Below are 20,728 nucleotides of genomic sequence, written 5' to 3' on the forward strand. Positions count from 1 at the left end.
GGTAGGTCGTTCCAGAGCTTGGGAGCAGCAGCAGCGAAAGCTCTGTCACCTTTAAGCTTCAGCCTTGTGTCAGGGACCGTCAGTAGCAGCTGATCGGCTGATCTTAAGGATCGAGTGGGGCAGTACGGCGGAAGGAGGTTGGAGAGATATGTTGGCGCGAGGTTGTTTAGACATTTGAAAACAAATAGAAGGAATTTAAAACTGATTCGATAACGCACAGGGAGCCAGTGAAGAGACGCTAATATAGGGGTGATGTGCTCATTTCTGCGTGTCTGTGTTAGCAGACGACCAGCGGGGTTTTGCACGAGCTGCAGGCGGGCGAGGGAGGCCTGGCTAATGCCGACATACAGGGCATTGCATTAGTCTAAACGATTCGAGATAAAGGCGTGAATTAATTTCTCAAGGTCATGTTCTGACAGAAGCGGTTTCACTTTCGCTATTTGGCGTAATTGATAAAAGCTTTTTTGAACGAGGCTGCTGATTTGTTCTTCGAATTTAAGATCTGAGTCGAACTTTACCCGCAGGTTTGTGACACAGTCGCTGAGATACGGGGTCAGAGTGCCGAGGTCAACGAAGGCGGGGTACACCCTGGACAAGTCGCCACCTCATCACAGGGCCCACACAGATAGACAGACAACATTTACACTCACATTCACACACTAGGGGCCAATTTAGTGTTGCCAATCAACCTATCCCCAGGTGCATGTCTTTGGAGGTGGGAGGAAGCCGGAGTACCCGAAGGGAACCAACGCAGTCACGGGGAGAACATGCAAACTCCACACAGAAAGATTGAACTCAGGACCTGCGTATTGTGAGGCACACCCACTAACCCCTGTCGCACCGTGCTGCCCCAAGTGTAACCAGTGTAAAACAATAATGTACAGTTTAGTGTCTTTCAACTTCTACGTTATTAGAAAAAGTGTCCTCCACAGTGGACTTTTTTTTTATCAGCCTGCAATATGGTGTTTCTCAGAAAAGTAAACTAACAATATAACCTTTAATAATGTAAATACCGCACAAAGTGATGTTTAGCTTCACTGGCTTCAAATATATTTTCAGTGTGACAGTTTATGAGGTGATGACTTGTCCACCCCTGCGTTCTACCCAATTGCAGCTAGAATAAAATCCAGACCCCATGTGACTTTGAGAGACAAGCGGTACAAAAATATGTGGGTGGATTGAGGATGTATCAAGTAGCTTTTTAGTTTACTCGTATTTCCCGCGTTGATTTCCTGCCGTGCAGTGCGACAAGACCATCTGGCTTTGTATCGCCTTAGATTCCCTGGAAACAAAATCAACGTGCTTTGCTTTGCTGAACGCAAACTTTCTTACCTATGCCAAAGAAGTTATTTTTTTTGGCCTGGGCTTATTTGTCTGTCTGTTAGCAACATAAGTTTACCAGTTTTGGACATATTTCTGTCATGATCCGCTGGCCGGATCATATCTGTTGTGGACTTTTGAGTTGGTATGTGCACTTCCTGGTTTGTTCTGTCACCATGGTTGCCTATAAGTTCCACCTGTTCCTTGCTTTTGACGCACACCTGCTTGTTGATTCCCATTCTTATTTAAGCCAGCCCTTTTTGTGACTTGTTCTCGCATCCTAGCTTTTGTTTCCCATGACAAGTGACGACGCTGCTCCCTGTTTCTGGTAAATCTGTTTTGTACTTGTTAGCTTCCACGCTATTCCTGTGTTTAGTTCCCTAGATTCCATGCTAGCGCTTTTGGTTTGCCTTTTCTGTTTAGCACCAGTGTTTCTGTTCTTAGCCTTTTTTTAGTTGAAATAAACCATCATTTCTTACCTCTACACTGTGTCTGAGCCCAAACTGCATCTTGGAAGAAGCACCATCACCACCATGCCCAGCAAACGTCACAGATTTCATGTCCAAAAAACATCTCCTTTTATCTACTAGAAGTACTAACATTCCGGAAGATGTAGTTTATTTAAAGAACCTGGCCAACGCTAAAGCGCCAGAAAAAAAATACAATTACCAAGTTTTCGTTCGATATCGTCACACGTCATGGTATTATTGATAAGACTATACTACCGAAATACCGCAGTATTTTTTTAATGTCCCTACTATGTTCTCATGCTGATATTTGCACTTCCTCTGTCAGGAGGCTTGGTTTGAGTTCCGTGTCTTGGCTGTCATGGATGAGATGATCAGTGAGCCCAGCAACATAGTTGGAGTGTCCAGTACAGGTAATGCATAATGTTATAGAAGCATGAATCCAAAGCTAAGAGACGCAACACTAATCATCTTGAGCCAAAATCTTATTATTGGGCAATCCTAATGTGAAGTCTAGTTGAGTGTAGTATTTCCTTTCATCTTACTTTTCACTCTCTTGGTTTTCTCCAATATGAACATTTCGAACCTGATCTACTAATACCGAAATACCACACGCTAAATAGCGTGTGCAAACCATAACATTGTGTGAACTATTAGTGGGCGTGTTATGTGTGATGTACTAAAACTGCATGTACAGTTCATAACTGGTGCAGACCACCCTATTTAAATGATTCTATTTTTGCTGCTTTTTATGTCCACTAATTAACTTTTAACAGCATTTTCAACTGGTCACAAGACCCAGCAGCACCTTTCAAAGTTTAAAAACAAAATGTAATACTGTGAAATTTGTTTATAAAAATTAAGTCTCAAAACAAAAAATTAAAAAGGATTTATCTCAGTGCATTCAATCGATTGCAACTGAACTGTTCAGTTTGTCTTCGACATTTCTCCTTTTATCCAAGTAGGCTTCATCATGAACTGAGGAAGAAAGAACGCACCGTATACATAATGAACTGAGGAAGCCTACTTGGATGAGAGGCGAAATGTCTTCGAAGACAAACCGAACAGTCCAGTTGCGACTGAATAAATGCCCTGAGATTACAATGACCTGGATGAATGAGAATATCCATTAACATAAAAAGGATTTAATGCGGCATATTAATTAGATTGCAAACCTTATTGTTTGCAAAAGGTCTGACAAAACCCGAAGTGTACGACAACCAAACCAATTTTTCCAAGGCTAACACTAGCGAGCAGTACAGAATATGGACTGATTTTCCTTGTCCAATACATATTTTTCTTTATTCATTATTGATGTGTTTCTTGCCACCTTACGTTCTATATATTTTATGTGAGATTTTCAGTTAATTTTATCATCTATTATTACACCGAAAAATGTATTTAATTTACCCTTTCAAGGTCTACTCAGTCTATTTGTATTTGCATTTGACTTTCTCTTCAGTTGTTACCGAACAAAAATGTTTTTGTTTTACTGAGATTTTGTCAAACCCTCTTTTTAATTTGTTTATTTCTTCTGTTATTATTTGTATTAGCTTCTAAGTGTTCTCTCCTGAACAAAATACAGTCATGTTGTCTGCATTTAGTGCTAACTGTATGTCCTTTATAACTTTAAAAAATATCGCTTATACAAAGATTGAACAGTTTTCGTCCCAGTATTGATCCCTTTGGTTCGCCACAAGATAAATTCAACTCTGTAGACTTGTCTTCACCTAACTTCACATATTGCGTCCTTTTGGTTAACCAGCTTCTTATGCAGTTCAAGACCAGCCTTCTGATCTCATACCATTCTAATGTGTTTATTCTGTAAAACATTTTTAAGATATTAGGATTATTTGTGTCAAATGGTTTAGTTGGATCCAATAACACTGCAGCTGCACACTGTTTACCAACTATTACATTGGTAATCTCTTGCATTGCAATGTTGAAATGTTAGCTCTGTAGCTCTGTATCTGCATTGGTTGACATATATACATGTTTTGTTTTAGGACCAAGATTATTGAGAAATTTGAGCAAAGAAAAATAAAAAATATATAAGACTCCAAATTGTTTTTATGCCCTTCAAAAACTTAGGAATTGTATGTCCTGTTTTGCTTTAAAGATAATTAAAATAAACATTTTAATCATTTTAGAAACAGCCAGGCTTTCTACTTACAACATCATCTAAAATCTCTTTTCCAATAGTTCTATGTTTTTTGTACAGCATTTTAGTCCAACTTTGAGCTCACCAGCATTCGCACACATGTTCTACACAGGTTGCCTTTGCGAGTTGTGTTTGCTGTTGCTTTGCTATTTCCTCATCATGTATAATGGAACTTCTTACCTTGCAGACTTCTTTCCACCTCCAGAGTTGGTTGAGGAATCAGGGTTGGCGCGACCACTCATGGCCGGCATTGTGGCCACAATCTGCTTTTTGGCTGCGGCGGTTCTTTTCAGTACAATGGCAGCCTGCTTTGTCAACAAGCAGCGGCGGCGGAAGCTAAAACGAAAAAAGGGTGAGGTGTAACAAAGGAACCAAGGTCTCAGAGGTTATGGGCCATACAACTTGACCCAAAACTGCACATAAATTCTAAACATTAAATACCTCGTCACACAAAACCTAAGCATATCTGGCGAGTCCTTACTTCAGAAAATATCTGAAAGATACTCAGATATTTTTTATTATTAACTTCACCAATATACACGTAGGACCGGGCCATGCTGCAAAAGTTGGTATTGATTCGATACCAAGTAAAAACAGTGCCAGGGTTGCATATACTGATGTTTTCTTACTTGAAATCCTTAATTTGAATTATTTTGCAATTTACCTTTAGTTTGTCTATAATAATTACAATCAAAATAAAAATTGTAGGCCCATTTGCGTTAATTTTCTACCATTTGTCTATCTCGGGGTCGCGGAGCCTATCCCAGCTGCACTATGGCTGGAAGGCAGGTTACATCCTGGACAGTGGCGACAAACAAACAAAAATATTAAAATTCACAAACTAGTTTTTGAACAATCAATAAAATATATGTATACAATTCAAGACAATGTAGCAATAAGAACAAAATATTGCAGTCATTTTTCTATACTATATGCAAATATTAGAGCACAATTATGTCACAAAATACATAAAGAATAGCAATACAATGAACAAATAAAGTATATGAATAGACCTGTGTAAATAATCTGACAATATAAACAACACAACAAATAACAGATATTTGTGGAAATAAACATAGACAACTGGGAAATAGCAATTTAATGGCGCTATTATCGATCCAATGTTGATGTTACTCCTAGTGTTGATATTGAGTTTGACCTGTTTAGCACCATTTCAAAATGTAACACTGTGTCACTTCAGCTCTCCCAATTTGTGTATATTTTTCATTAGTTCTTTTTGCTTCTATTGAGGAAAGTGGCAGTTATTATGACTAAACCGGCAGGGTGAAACGTCACATTGATTATAATGTTACATTATGAAAAAGTACCAATTCAAAATAAATGTACAGTTTTACAGCTAACTTGATAGTTAGCATTATAATATGTGATTAACATTGAGGAACATAGGATGTGCTTCCATGCTACATGACCCTAGAGCAGGGGTCTCCAACCAGTAGCTTGTGAGTTACTAGTTGGTGACCTGAATTTTTGTAGGATATCAAAGAATATTTGCTTTAACTCTTAGAATTTTCAGAATTGTTCAATTCAGATATTATGTTTATATATAATTACAACTGACCACAAAATAGCTTGAATATAATGAGTGGAGATCTGCTTTGTGTTATTTACTGAAAAATCAAGCTTGCGTGCTAATCGCAGGCGAGTGAATGCCAACATGAACACGGTTATCAATCAATCAAAATGTATTTAAATAGTCCTTAATCACAAGTGTCCCAAAAGGCTTTACAAAGTCACACCAACATCTTTTGATCTAAACCCACATCGGGGCAAGGAAAAACTCAAAAGACCCCAGCTGTAGAAAAAAATAAATCTTGAGAAAGTACCGCAAATGTAGAAATCCCCCCTTCCAAGATGATCTAGATCAGGGGTCGGGAACTGTTTTGGCTGAGAGAGCCATGAAAGCAAGATATTTCAAAATGTATTTCCGTGAGAGCCATAAAAAAAAATTTTTAAGACTGAATACAACTAATTGCGTGCATTTTTAAGTAAGACCAACATTTTTAGAGTATTTCAAGTCTTTTATTATTTTTAATAACATTGTTATTCTAAAGCTAACCAATAATAAGTATAACACTTTTTACCATTAATGCGACTTCTTGAACAGGTGTGATAGAAAATGGATGATTGGATTAATATGCATGAGAATGTTTTATAATTTGAACGTTATTTTTAACACCGTGATTACCAGCGGAATCATTCATTACTTATCTTGTTAAGCAATGTCAGCTAAGATTTATCTTAGAGCCAGATGCAGTCATCAAAAGAGCCACATCTGGCTCTAGAGCCATTGGTTCCCTACCCCTGATCTAGATAATGCATCGGAAGGCCAACAGATTGTCATAGGGGGATATTCTTCTTGGCTCTATAAGAAACTTTACATATTCCTCCATTACAAGCATCACGCCCCAGTCTAAACTTGTATAAACACATTACTGTCTGAGCAACTAATATATCCAGAGAGATGTGAAGATCCCTACATGAACGTGTCTACAACAGAAAGTGAACCCACATGGCGTTACATAAATTAAATGTGAAGCATGATGTTTTGCCATTAGCATTAAGAAACACTTTGAAACCTTTACAAATTAAAAGATAAAAATGTTTTAATAAAATACTGCTCTGAAGATGTTTCTTCTGCCAAGCAAAATATATTGTGTGTTAATTTATGTATGTTTATATTCTTAAATAAAATCAGTTTTATTTTTCTAGATCCCCCTCTTTCCATAACACACTGCAGAAAAAGTATGGCATCGCCGTAAGTACAGTACAAACTGCACGATACACACACAACTCATGAATAGCAATTCCATTGAATAATCTGTAGACTACAGACTACTAGAGCTGATTGGTGGTCTTGTTACAGCCAGGCCTTAATACAGTACTTTATCAAATCTGCACTATAATCATTAGTTTTTTTAAAGCATTGTTGAATCAAACGATCAATAATATTATGCATGGTTTTATAGTTGCATCAAAATAATATAATAGTCAAATACATCAAATAAATGATAAATGGCAGCAACACTTTATTGACACCCTGTACAAGTTTCCTTGCTTCTAACTCAGGGGTTGTTTCTTCTTAAACAGTGCGCGAGTGGAATTTAAGAACTAATTTGTTAGTGAATGAAACCCTTTGACCAGATTTGATTACCTGGACATTGGATACAGTATATTATTTCGTTATGAATTTTATAATGTTCACAACCGTCATATCTAAAAGAAGTCATTATTATATTTGGTATTTTTACATAAAGTGATATAAGTCAATGCAAATTCATACCTGAAGTTCCAAGTTTAGATGTCATGCGTGTCATGCAACTTCTTCACCAAAACTTTATTGTAAACGTTGAACCCAAATCAGTTTGCCAAGGTAGTCTGCGTCTATGAGTAAATTAGTCGTATATTCACAGAAAATTGTTTACTAAAATCTGGCAAATCAAAGCCATAATTGTTTGATTTTCTGGGGAAATGCCCATCAAGCCACGCAAAGCATTCTGTGTGGGAGCACTTTGACACTAAAGGGTAAACCAAGACCTAGACTAGGGCTATAACTAACGATTATTTTGATGGTCGACGAGTAATTGACTATTCTAACGATTAGTCGACTAATCGGAATATGAAGTGTATACCTATTCAGTGGCTTTAATTTAACCATTTGTTTTCAAATACAGCTCACGTACTGCCACGAAAAGCAAGATTGGCTTTGACGTGTTTAGAGTAAAATGTTCCCTTACATTTCATGTTTTCAATCCCGCTGTTGTTGCCGGTGGCCGTAGCAATTTTTCTATTCCTGTTGCTGATGGTAACTATTCGCACGAATTGGCACAATTGTTTTTGGAAAAACACAATGTTACTAACACTTATCGACAAATCAATTGTTGGTGCTAAATTTTATACTTCATTTTCCTTGACAATGTCGACACATCGTTTGCACCCTTAGCCAAGACTTTTATAAATTATTGATTGAGACCACCAATGTTTCAGTGGTACAGGTTTTTCCAGTGCAAATAGGTAGATATCTAGTGTGGTTTGAATTCCACATCATGTACTGTTTATGTTTCTCTATAGGCCATCATCAGGAAACGTGAGCCCAGAAAGCATTCGCTCCAAACCCTCCTCCCTAGCAGAATCATCAGAGGACAGTCAATCCCAACGTGGGAATAAACCACCACCAAGTCCAGGGAAGAAGGAGGAGTCTCTGTACACGAGGACCAAAAGAGCAATAACCAGCAAGAAATGCATTTCCAAGCTTGAAGCTGAAGCAACAATACCCATTGAACTCATCAGCCGTGGCCCAGATGGACGCTTTGTCATTGATCCTACTGATGCAGAATTGTCTGTCAAGTCCCGAAGAATTGAGGGCTTTCCCTTTGTAGAAGAATCCGATCTCTATCCTGAATTCCGGCAATCAGATGAAGAAAACGACGATCTGAGACCTCTTCCACCAGTCATGGCCCCCCTTCGGCCTCACCAGATTTCACCCATCTCCAGTCATGAGTCCTACCTCCAGCCTCCAGCCTACAGCCCTCGTTTTCAGAGGCCTTTTGAAGGTATGACCATCATGGAGAGCAGTCAACTTCAGGCCACAGGGCAGATTCGAGGCTCACTCCATCACAGGGCTTTCTATGGGTACTTGGGCCCGCCTGGAGATCATGATACTCGTCCTCCTTTTTACATGACTGATACCAGTCCCCTTAGCTCTGTGATGTCTTCCCCTCCATACTTGAGTGAAGGTCCTTTTGGTTATCCCATGATTCCAGAAGAAATGGGAGAGGGTGATTTCACACAATATTCTGTCTCCGGCTTCCCTTATCCTCTGACACTCACTTCTCCTTCTCATTCACCAGAGTTTTGGCGGGGAATGGATTTCACCTTCTCAACTATGGAGGGGCCCCAATTAATTTTCCCACCACAGCCCTCTGTGCGTCTCCGCCATGACTCTCCGTATCCACCTCCACCTCATGTTCTTCCCCTCGGTGCTTTCCAGCCCTCCTCCCTCACGATGCCTACCTATCCATCTGTTTTGCCACTAGTAGGTTCACAGAGCCACTCAAGCAAGTCTCCCAGCAGGGCCAAGCCTCGTGGCTCTCCAGGCAGGCGTTTAGCGATGCCGGAGGCTCATTTAAGGCAGCTAAGACACACAAGCCACGAAATGGGTGTTCCACTTTTTCCTTACACCGATCCTTTGGCTCACATTGCCCCAAGCACGTTCAGTAGCCTAGATACCCGATGGTTTGAATCTACCCCTCGTTTTAGTCCAAGACAGATTCGTAGGATAGATTCTGGTGTACATCAGGTGGTTCTCCAGCCCTCTCGACTTTCCCCTCTCACCCAGAGCCCCTTTAGTTCCCACGAGGGCTCACCTGAGATTCTTATACGTCCTCGGCCACGTCCAAACATTGTTCAAGCTCCCATACCCCCAGAGATGTCTGAAATTACCCTACTACCTCCATCAACAGCCACCTTCTCAAGGAGATCTTCCCCTTCTTCCTCACCTGCACTAGGCCAGGGTAGCAGAAGAGCCAGTCCTAGCTATCGTTCCCACATGGCCTTTGCTTCATCTGCGAGCAGCTATCCAGCTTCCCAGTCCCCATCACCTCCCATGGAAAGCAGCAACCTATGTGGGCAGATACCATCTCCGAGGAGGACTGAGGAGGGGATCCTTCCATCTGAGCCCTCTCCACCCCAGTTGTCCGCTTCTGGGTAGGTGTGTTAGTTGTCTAGGTAGGCACTTCATTTGAGTCATCTGCCCAGCCCATGATGCTTTGTTATGGCTTCACTTTGGTTACTAACGCAGTATGCAATAACCATCAACTTGAAATACCATCTTAGTGGATGTTTATTTCTTACTTCAGTTTACATTTGTATAAACACCTTGAAAATGTAATCTCAGAAAGTTATTTCAAATTGTTGCTTATTTTATTTTGAGACATTAAGTTGGAAGTATTCCAAAAAATCATTGTTTCTAGATATATTTACAAAGCACTACCAATGCAAATGTCCATTAACTATTTAAATGTTGGATTAGTAAATCATAATAGAATAAATTACAAATTGTTACCCATACTTTTGTTCTACAGATTATGCTTCAGACCTTTAGAAACCAAAGTCTGTCAGTGACTACATTAACATGCACACAATATTCTGGTTTAGGTTGATGTTGTCTTTAAGGCAAGACGTGTTTGTATTCTCAAGCAATCAGAATATTGCTGTTTACATGTTAAACAGCACACAGGATTCCCAATATTGTTGATCATTGTGTTTTCCGCCAAATGCTGTTGCCTTGGGGGTTTTGCATCATATTCTGATCAAGACCTTTACAGTTTAAGTTGACCCTATTTATATTGACAACTCAATAAGCCCCTTTTTTCTGTTCTGACATTGACTGCTACTATCAACATAAAATTTCAGGATGTTCCGATACAACTTTTTAACCTCCGTTACAACAACGAAGTTGGAGCTTAAGTTTTGGCTGGTATGAATATTGATACGATAAAAGCACAAATCACCCTTTTATTATTTTGTAGTGTAGTCAAACAGAGAGCAATGGTATGTGTAAACAGCAATGACCTATTTATTAACTTAACTTACCTGCTGTCTTTAATTAAGTTGACGTGGAGTTGTATTTTTTGCAACACTTAGTGGCCACAATAATTCAAAAAGTAAAAGGGGAATTGCACTTTTTGGAGGGAATTTGCGTCATTCACAATCCTTATTTAACTAGTAAATAAATGCCATCAAGAGTCTGCTTACAATGGAGCTTTAACATCCGAACACCTCCATCACGCTTTACACACTAAGTATATATGTAATGTAGTAACAGGCACATTCGGCACATTAATTAAAAAAAAACATCACAACGTTTACTTTTTCCTTCGACGACTTCACTGATTATTACTCACTGTAGACTTAATAAGAGCCAATAAACATAACACTTACTGTACAATGTCTGCCGTCAATCGGATGCCGACTGCTGGGATGTTCATAATTTCCCATATAGATAAAGAATGACTCCTAATATCTGCAAAGAAAAAAGTATACTGGAATCCAAGTGTCTTTTCGTATATTTCTCGCCATTCCTGAGTCTAATTTAGATGCCAAAGACAGAATTCATTATATATTAGGTAGGAACCGCAGATCCCTTCCCTAACAACAACAATGCAAATCATGCAGACTTTGTGGGAGCCAACAACAAAAAATTTGGGACAACTGATGGTCCAGAACCTTATATTGTTGATTGTGTATAAAATGAGGCTGAGGTGCAAGTTTTACTAGCTCTGCTAAACAGATCCAGCTTTAGTGTAACACTAAGCATTATGTAGCAGTATTGCTAAGTGCTAAACAAGAAAAACAAACTAGAAACATAATAAAACAATCTCTTACTGTACGATGTTTGCCAGTTAATAACAGCAGCTTTCACCGTGAGGTGCTAACATGACAAGCAGTGTTAGTAAGTTAGTAAGTAACCTGCTGTTCATCGCCAACATTGCCGCTGTTAGTGCTGGTGAAGATTCACTTCCGGCTTGAATGGGTTTGAAAAGGAGTCATTCATTCAACGTTTTCACATTCTGTGTGTGCTGTTTGTGGTAATATTTTGTCTCTTTTATGAACTATCCATTTTGCAAGTATTGCAAGTTGCCCTGTTGTCATCCTTCCTTGCCATCGTTTACAAAACTGGCAAATGATTCCCAGGAAACACTGGCAGCCGGTTCTAAACTAAGACCGTTTTTTTTTTTATTCTCATCCATATTTTTTGCCCATTCTCCTAATGTCTCTGGCCAAATTCATAAGTCAATGGAAATGATTATGCAACCTGTCAACAACCCTTTCTAGTTTAGGCAAGGTTCACAGATTTGAACTGGCATGTAAACTTTATGACTAAGACCTCCAAAACTGAAAAAAATGAAAACTGGAGAATGTTTAGCTTAATGTTTAGTTTAAAGATAAAATGCGTGTTGCCATGGTGTTATACCAACTTACAGGTTGCGTTGAGTTTCGTGTTGTGGTTTATCAATTTAATCAGTGCTGAAACAGCACAATTTTAACATGTAAAATGCCTTTTAAAAAACAAAATAAACGTTTGGATAAGAAATATTGTATGGAAAAACAATGTAATAGAATGAACTCCAAACAACTACTGTAATGTTATGAAGTAATGAAAAATAATTTGCAGCATTTATCCTGGAAAGTTGACTTCTACTGTATCTCCTTACAGCTGCTTCTCCGTCAAACACACCATCAACAACCTCCACATATTTCCATGGCTAAATGTTCATTGTTCTGACATAATTTAAAAATTTTTTGCTGGCGTCATCGACTCATTCTGCTTTAGTATGGTGCAAAGAAGTGGCGCTACCCTTAACCCATGTCACTCTCTGTCATGTTTTTGTGTATTTTCTTTATTTCAATGACTATCATCCACTTCTTTTTAGCATTGTCCCTCACACTCACTTTCTTTGTTCCATGGATGAAAAAACAATGTTATGTCGATCTCTAGCTATCAGCCAGGGGTGTCCAAACTAAGGCCACAGGGCAAGTGCCACCTGCCAGCATGTTCAATTTGAAACAATGTATTCATATCATATACAAATAGGTAGCAGTCCATCAGCAGCCATGTCATGACCAACTGAAGTAATTCAACCATTAATTGTACTTGTAAGGAAGTACAGCAAAGCAATTAGTTAAATGACGCAATCCAAACAACCTTCCCTGGTCATGGTGCAGGGGAAAAAAAATCCTTAAACACAAAAATCAAACAATCATGGTTACACAAAACACAACCTGTTCATTGGACTGTGTGGATATTATTTAAAAGTAATCAACATACATTCAACAAAATTACATCCATTTAAATCCATTACACGGGATGATGGGAAACATGCAAAACACTCCACACTTATCCATGTTTGGCGCATTTTAGCTGCTTGATATTTCTGATTGATTAAAAAACCTTGAGGTTGAGACGAAAGTAAACAAGTTAGGAGTTGAACTTTCACATTCTCGTAATAATCAATTATGATAATTATTAATTATATATCTTTATATTATTTTGACAATTTATGCTAATGCCACCGCCGTATTTTTTAAGCCCAGTTTGGCCCACCAGTCAAAACGTTTGGAAACCCCTGCGCTAACCTAATGCGAGGGAGCAAAACCGTCTGTTTTGGTCTAAACTCTTGAACGATAGGGGGCGCCTTACATAAATGTTGCTTGTAAACTGAAGCATAACAACTAGCCTAATCAGACAGATTACCATAGTGGGAAACTGTACCAGACAGCTTTTGTAACAAGCTTAGATCTATTCATACAACGGCATGGAAAGTCAAAGAAGTTGGTTCACAGCACACTACTTATGCTGTGTTTCATTTGATCTGAGTGGTCGGAATTTCTGAGTTAGTAGACTGAAGTCTAAACCGGGACGCCCCCCGGATTTCCGAAAGTCCTCACCACTCCGGAGTTGGCTTTCAATGATGGCTGCTTTATTTGTTAACAGTAATAAAAGCTCCTGTAGTATCCTTTATCTGCAATTCTTACTAGTTTTTGCGGCACTTATTTAGCTGGATACTTTGTATTGTTAGACGTGTAATATGGTAATGTTACTGTTGTGTTAATTTACTTTTTTGTGACATATGTGTTCTGTACTACAGTGCTAAGAACGGCTCCTTTGTCTTACCTCTTAGTCCATCGTGTTTAAAGGTTGTAGAAGGATTGCATATCTGTCCAGAAGTTGTTTATATTCAAACACGGCAAGCGCCAAAATAGTTTTTGTGGATCTGACCATATTGAATTCTGTCTTTGTAACTGGAACGCTCATTACTTTGTTGTTACGTCATTCTTAGCTCTGACTTCCAACTTCCGAGCTAAATGAACTAAAACTGGAATTTGGGAAAGAAAGTACAACTATCTATGTATGAGTTTTAACTAGGTATGTAACTTCAAGATTACCAGTACTAATGATAAACCACGGTGATATTCCCAACGGGTAGTAGACAGATAGTAGATAGTACTTTATTGATTCCTTCAGGAGAGTTCCCTCAGGAAAAGTATCTATTATTATTTATTCTTTTTATTAGTAGTATTACTGTTTCAAGTATGATTTACCGTAAAACCGTGATTGTTTTCCAAACCCGATAAATTTACAGGACTGTGATACTGCTCATTACCCAGAGAAGCACCTAGTATGATGAGCAAAATAAAAAGGAAGACGATAACCATATAACACTGACATAACAATAGCACGGCTCTTAAAAAGCCAAAACAATATAACAATTTTTTGTGGCAAGCAATGTACATGTTTTGTGTCTGCTGTTTATCTATTTGAAAATAAAACTTGGTTTAAAAATAAGCACTTTTTAAGTATACCCTGATAATATTGTAATGGTGATGTGAAATATCCCTATCTCTAATCTTAATCATTTATAAAAAGATATTTGTGTGTATCCTTACCCTGATATGTGTTGTCTATATGTGGCTTGTTTAGTGTTACATAGAATTTGTGTGCATGTTTTACATTTACATATATACGTGAGCTAATATTGGCGTCGACACAGATATATCCAATCAGGTTGTTAGTTTCTAAATAAATAGATTGTTACGGAATTTGGAAAAAAAAAGATATTCACTAACTTTTCTAAATAGTCACTACATTGTGGTTAATGCAGGAATATTGTGTGCATGTAAACGTATTGATTGATAATAGTTTGTATCTTTGCTATTAGAATGCATGATTTCTTTGGCACAAGCCTCTTAAAGTGGGGCATACATCAACTCACGATGCTTTTCCCCATCTGGATCATACATTGCCTTCCTTCCAATTACCAGGAGGAACTCCTTACTTATTCATCTAATTGAATCCCGCATAAATACCCATTGTTATATCTAGATCCAAGCGTTTAAGGATGCCTGTGTCATGCAGAGGGATGCTTGAAGAAGAATTCATCTTGGCAGGCCCTGCGGCCCATCCACGGCCTCAGTAACCTGACTTCATTACCAGTTCTCCCCTTCCAGATCCTTTCCCAACTTACTTGTCCTTCCCTTTTCTATATGGCTTTTTCCCAGCAATCCCTTTAGTTGCCTCCCAACAAGCCCAGGTCTGACTAGCAAGGAAAGGTTGTTGGGCAAAGTGTGTCACAGGGCCTGTCTGCTTCTCATGTTCCGCTATGTCTTCATCATTATCAGTTAGGTGGTTTTATTAGCTCCTGGAGTCTTACGTGCTTTGTTTTTGATTGATCTCAGCTATCTGGGCAGCGTTGTTGTGACCAGGTCCTCTACACCGCAATAGGTAAGGGTTGGATCCATGTCTGAAAGGGGGGGGGGGTTAGCAGGTGGGGCTTTTTTGATCACCTCGTCCTTTAAAGGGGAATACAAGACAATGACTCTTTGTTCAATTTTGTCAACAGTGCTTTATTTTGTTTTTCTGTTTTTTCTTCTGTTCCTCTAAAGCTATGCATTTGATTCATGATGCATCCTGAATTATCTCCATAAACCATCTGTTAGACAATAGCTTATCAAGCCGCCAGCATATTTTCATTATTCAATGTTTGCTTAATTATCGCATAGATTTTGCAAACATTAAGTCTTGGTATAACAATACGGTAATACACCATCTTACGAGCTTATTTGGTTCTGTGACAAAGCTCTTAACTCAAAACACTTGTTTTAAATCAACATCCCCAATTGAAATTAATTTAAATCAAGTTGACCTGTGCTTCGCCCCCCAAAACAGCACAATTGCAACATTCAGCATGCCTTTTAAAAATACAAATACAAAGTTAGATATGAAATATTGCATAAAAAAACAATACACTAAAATGTAGTACAAAAAACTACAGCAGTTTTATAGAGTAATGTTATAATAAAGTACAGCATTTACCTTGGAGAGTGAACTTCAATGCTATTTCCTTCCAGCATGTCCACAGTTATTATTTTAACGTCCTTGGCTGGCATTATTCTCAGTCTGTTTCAGTATGGCGTAGAGTAGCAGTACTTCATCAAATAGCTACACGCTCTGTCATGTTTTTGATGATTTCGTTTTTATGAATAACATCCACTGCTTTTTCTCAGCGCTGTCCTTCACAGTCACTTTCTTCCTTCTCATTGTTGAAAAACAAAGTCATGTCAATCCCTAGCTATTAGCAAATGGGCTAATGCTAGCGGGTAAAACTCAGATGTTTTGGGCGGATATTATGGGGTTCACTTTGGCATTTACTTTGTCAGCTAATGGTACAAATGCTTGCAACTCAATTTTGTGCTTGTAACTTAAAGCATAACAATTAGCCAATAGACAGCTCTTATCTCAAAACACCCTTGCACTCTTGCTCTAAGTTAAGGTATCACTGGACTAATACTTATGTCCAAAGTACTTGAAACATTGTTCATTTGTAGAAAATAATAACACTAGGAGGACTATATTTGGTGCTACTGAGACCAGGGGTGTCTAAATGTTTTTCAACAAGGGCACTATCTCTAGCCAAAAACCAGGCTATACTGTATTTGTTTACCGAGTAGATGCGTACGCGAGACACATCCTGACCTTCACATAATGTGAGAAAACACATAACGTGAGAAATCGGTACACCTTTTTTCTAAACTGAAAGTCCCATACCAAAAAATTGGATTACAAATATATATACTGTACCATATGGGTACTGAATTATGTACTGTTATAGATACTGACCAAATGTTGACGGCACTAACAGGTATCGATTCTTGTAATATCAGTACCATGTTCCGATACGTTTGTTGCTTTAGACATCTGGTGAGGAAACAATCACTCAAGCAGCACGAAGAGCGAACTGCCTCTAGTTAATGTTGCAATTTACTTTGCCAATAAAGCAAGAAGTAGGCCCTGGAATGTTAGGTAAGACTCCACTTTTCAAAATGCTAGCTTGATGCTAATTTACATTGGCTTTGCCATTTACATGCTACAGATTAGCATTAGGAATTTTAGATGGCGATTTCAACACCTCTAAAGTTGGTCATTAAAACTACAACTAAGAAGATGCATGTTACAACACAATTGCTGGTGTGTAAAAGGTACAATACTTACAGTATAAGGACTTTGTAAAACAAAACTGGAACATTCAACTTAATGGCAGAGACTATTTCCAAGCAATGGCAACACCGTAGCCTACACACAACTGGCATCTAAAGTCTTGAAATTGCAACTGCATGCAAAGTATTATGTGTAATATTTGCAAATGAGATTTACAAATGAAATTATAATATGAAATACAACAGATGGACAGCATTGTTATTATAATCAGCTTGTTTAAAAATATTAAATGACAAAAATTGATTTTGTTATCACGTGTAGGAAAGATTGGTACTGTTGGGTATCGGTATCAATTCTCAGGTACCGAGAATTGGTCCCATATTGATTCAAATGTGAAAGCCACCCGTCCCTAAACCGTTACACCCCTACTTCACAGATGCTTGTATTTCATGACAACGAATGGACCCAGTACATGTTTAGTATAGGTTATTATTTATCTACAAGTATCAGTTTTTACTGGACTAACTTAAAAAGTAGTTCAAGCAAAATTGTATTTAATTAAAGGCCTACTGAAACCCACTACTACCCACCACGCAGTCTGATAGTTTATACATCAATGATGAAATATTAACATTGCAACACATGCCAATACGGCCTTTTTAGTTTTCTAAATTGCAATTTTAAATTTCCCCGGAGTTTCGTCTTGAAAACGTTGTGTAATGATGACGTGTACGCAAGACGTCACAGGTTTTTAGGAAGTATGAGCGCTGCGCACACACACAGCTAAAAGTCGTCTGCTTTAACGGCATAATTTCACAGTATTTTGGACATCTGTGTTGCTGAATCTTTTGCAATTTGTTCAATTAATGTTGGAGAAGTCAAAGTAGAAAGATGTAGGTGGGACGCTTTAGCCTTTAGCAACACAAACACACGGTGATTCCTTGTTTAAAATTCCTGGAGGTGAAACTTTACTATGGATCGGAGCACGGTCAACCAGCAGGTTTCGGTGAGAAAATTGTGGTTAATATGTCGCTTCTTACCGGAGAAAAGCTGAGCTTGTGCCGTCCATAGCTGCCATCGACTCCCCTGAGACATTGGTGTCAAGACACCCGTGGACACACCCCTCCGACTATCAGGTACTGTTAAACTCATTAAAACACTAGCAACACAATAGAAAGATAAGGGATTTCCCAGAATTATCCTAGTAAATGTGTCTAAAAACATGTGGATCCGTCCCAATGCAATCGCGTTTTTTTTTTTAACTTTTTTTTTTTCTAGTCCGTCGCTATCAATAGTTGCGAACATTATCGTTGATGTTCTCTACTAAATCCTTTCAGCAAAAATATGGCAATATCGCGAATTGATCAAGTATGACACATAGAATGGACCTGCTATCCCCGTTTAAATAAGAAAATCTCATTTCAGTAGGCCTTTCATACAGTACGGCGGTACCACGGTTTTCGTTTGCATTATTGATTTATCCCATTCCAATTATTCTGTTCCAGACCCTTAAAAATATTAATAACTTTGAGCAAAAAAAAAAGAAGGGAACAGGATAGCTACACGGACGACAAAATTATTTCTTCTACGGTGTTTCTCATCTTCTTGATCAAAAAGCTGGTATATGCAACATTTCTAAGGCCCAATGGTGCCTTTTTTTGCCGTCAATCTCTATTAGTACAGAGACTGAGTCACTAACATGTGAGATTCGTTGTTTGGGCACTCGATTCCGTGATATGAAAGGCCCTTCAACACATTACAAAAATTGGCCTTACGAAAACCAAGGTACAGTGCCATTGCATATTTATCTATCAAAAAACAAGCACCCACACTTTTTACTTACATATTTTTATTCTTCTTAGTATTCCATTTGGACACATTTCCTCCACCCTTTATGTGTCTATATGGAGCTTGAATGAAACAACTACTTTTAGTTATCTTTATAAGTCGCGTGGTATTCCTCACGGCCATGTCTGCACCAGTGCTACGCTAAATCAGCATGTGCACCATATTGAGCGGCCAGAGCAAATATTCAGCTTAATGTCATTAATATTTTTTGCTGAGGTCTTGGGGCGCAGGAAGGCTGAATCTTAAGTTCAAGTCAACTGCTCGATGAAAAGCTTTTGAATGTATTCCCCTTTAAAGTTATGTTCCATGTGCAAACTGCCATGCATGCCATTGCTAAATATTGCTCCTCCGTTTCCCCCCAAAAATTCTATACATATATTCTAATTAATTCTTGTTACATTTGTTGTCCTAGTGCTTCTCTTTTCTTTGGCTTATTTTTCATTATGTGACTGTTCCCGCGTAGTCATTTCCCCCCCAGCCATCTCTCCCCCTGTCAGCATGGTGAAGCCCATTGTAGACAGTTTCCATGTCTATGAATACATATTGATAATGCTTCGTTGCTCCGCTGTGAGTTTTCTCTCCTCTAATGATCCTTGCTTTTTCTCTGCAGCCACAGTGGGAAGATGAGCCCACTGTAATGCTAATTGTTTTCTGTGCTTTGAGAAGAATACAGCGTGCCTGTGTGTGTATGTGTGGGCTGCCATAAGTGCCTCTTTAAAGATACCGAGGGTTTTTTATTTTTTTATTCAACCAACAGACTGTTATTTTCAGAATAAACAAGCCCAAGGTCAAAAAAGTCCATCGAGGTTGTAATACAACTTCACCTTAAAAATACAGTTTACTCTTACGAATCTGAAATTAACAGTATTTCCTTTTCTTGATAACTGAACTCATTTAATCTTTGAATGTTGTAGCCTTTGGCTCAATTTGAGAAATTTTTTTTACGTCTTACGTGCTGTTTACAATGTTAGAGGCTGTAGTCCTATTTCAAATACTACGACTATCAATCATGCAGTTCATCAAGTCATTAAGTGTTCGGATAAAGCTGGGCTGGGATTGTACTATTATGCCACTACTTGTCCCAGAAACAGTCAACTTTCTGGCTTTGACGTGAAGTTACCTCTTGTTCCCTCTTTTCTCCTCCTAATTTAGAAAACGTCGAGGGGCGCCTCATGTTCTTTCAGGGTCTGAGAGGATTGACCTTCTGCGATACCAACGTATAAGAAAAGCAAAGAAGATGACGATGAATAACAATAATTCCAAGACTCGGAGGAAAGCAGGTGTGTTCACGTTCGTTTTGTGTTCATTTAGAACAGGGGTCGCCAACCCTTACCGCTCAAAGAGCCATTTTGACCCGTTTCACAAAATAAAGCAAACAAAGGGAGCCACAAAACTCTTTTGAAATTTATAATGAAATAACGCTGCCTATAGTGTTTCATTTTGCTTTGTGCTATGTATAGACCAGGGGTCTCAGACACGCGGCCCGCACCTTAATATGAAAATTTAATGTTAGTGCCACCCGCGAGTTTTATATGAATGCTGCTTGACAGCATCACACTTACCAACCCTCCCAATTTTTTTCTGGAGATTCCTGAGTTTCAGAGCATCAATTCCATCGAATGACTGCTGATTTTCATCTGAACAATAGTAAGGGTGTGCCATGAAGGGACTGCCTTAAGCGCCCTCTACAACATGTACAACTAGCCTGCCAGCCCAATCACATTTGTATGTGGCTTATGCAGACATACGTAAGTGACTGCAAGGCATACTTGAGCAAAAGCCATTCGGGTCACACTGAAGGTGCCCGTTCAAACAACTTTAACATTCTTACTAATATGCGCCACACTGTGAACGCACATCAAACAAGAATGACAAACACATTTGGGGAGAACATCCACACCGTAACACAACATAAAC

General features: G+C 38.6%; 1 protein-coding gene across 3 annotated transcripts in view; it reads left to right on the plus strand.

The window, feature by feature from the left end:
* The window catches only part of LOC133551415 (protein turtle homolog B-like), a 268,622-nt gene that overhangs the window by 242,167 nt on the left and 5,727 nt on the right, over positions 1–20,728 (plus strand). For 2 of the 3 annotated variants that reach the window (XM_061898088.1, XM_061898087.1), the window contains exons 15-19: positions 2,116–2,200; positions 4,136–4,300; positions 6,679–6,724; positions 8,038–9,672; positions 19,964–20,091. In XM_061898088.1, coding sequence (XP_061754072.1) covers positions 2,116–2,200; positions 4,136–4,300; positions 6,679–6,724; positions 8,038–9,672; positions 19,964–20,091 — 2,059 coding nt within the window. Of the gene's footprint in view, positions 1–2,115; positions 2,201–4,135; positions 4,301–6,678; positions 6,725–8,037; positions 9,673–15,204; positions 15,251–19,963; positions 20,096–20,728 lie in introns of those variants that run through there. The other variant, XM_061898089.1, reaches the window with a different exon arrangement.

The sequence above is a fragment of the Nerophis ophidion genome, linkage group LG04, assembly GCF_033978795.1.
Source record: "Nerophis ophidion isolate RoL-2023_Sa linkage group LG04, RoL_Noph_v1.0, whole genome shotgun sequence".
Lineage (NCBI taxonomy): Eukaryota > Metazoa > Chordata > Actinopteri > Syngnathiformes > Syngnathidae > Nerophis > Nerophis ophidion.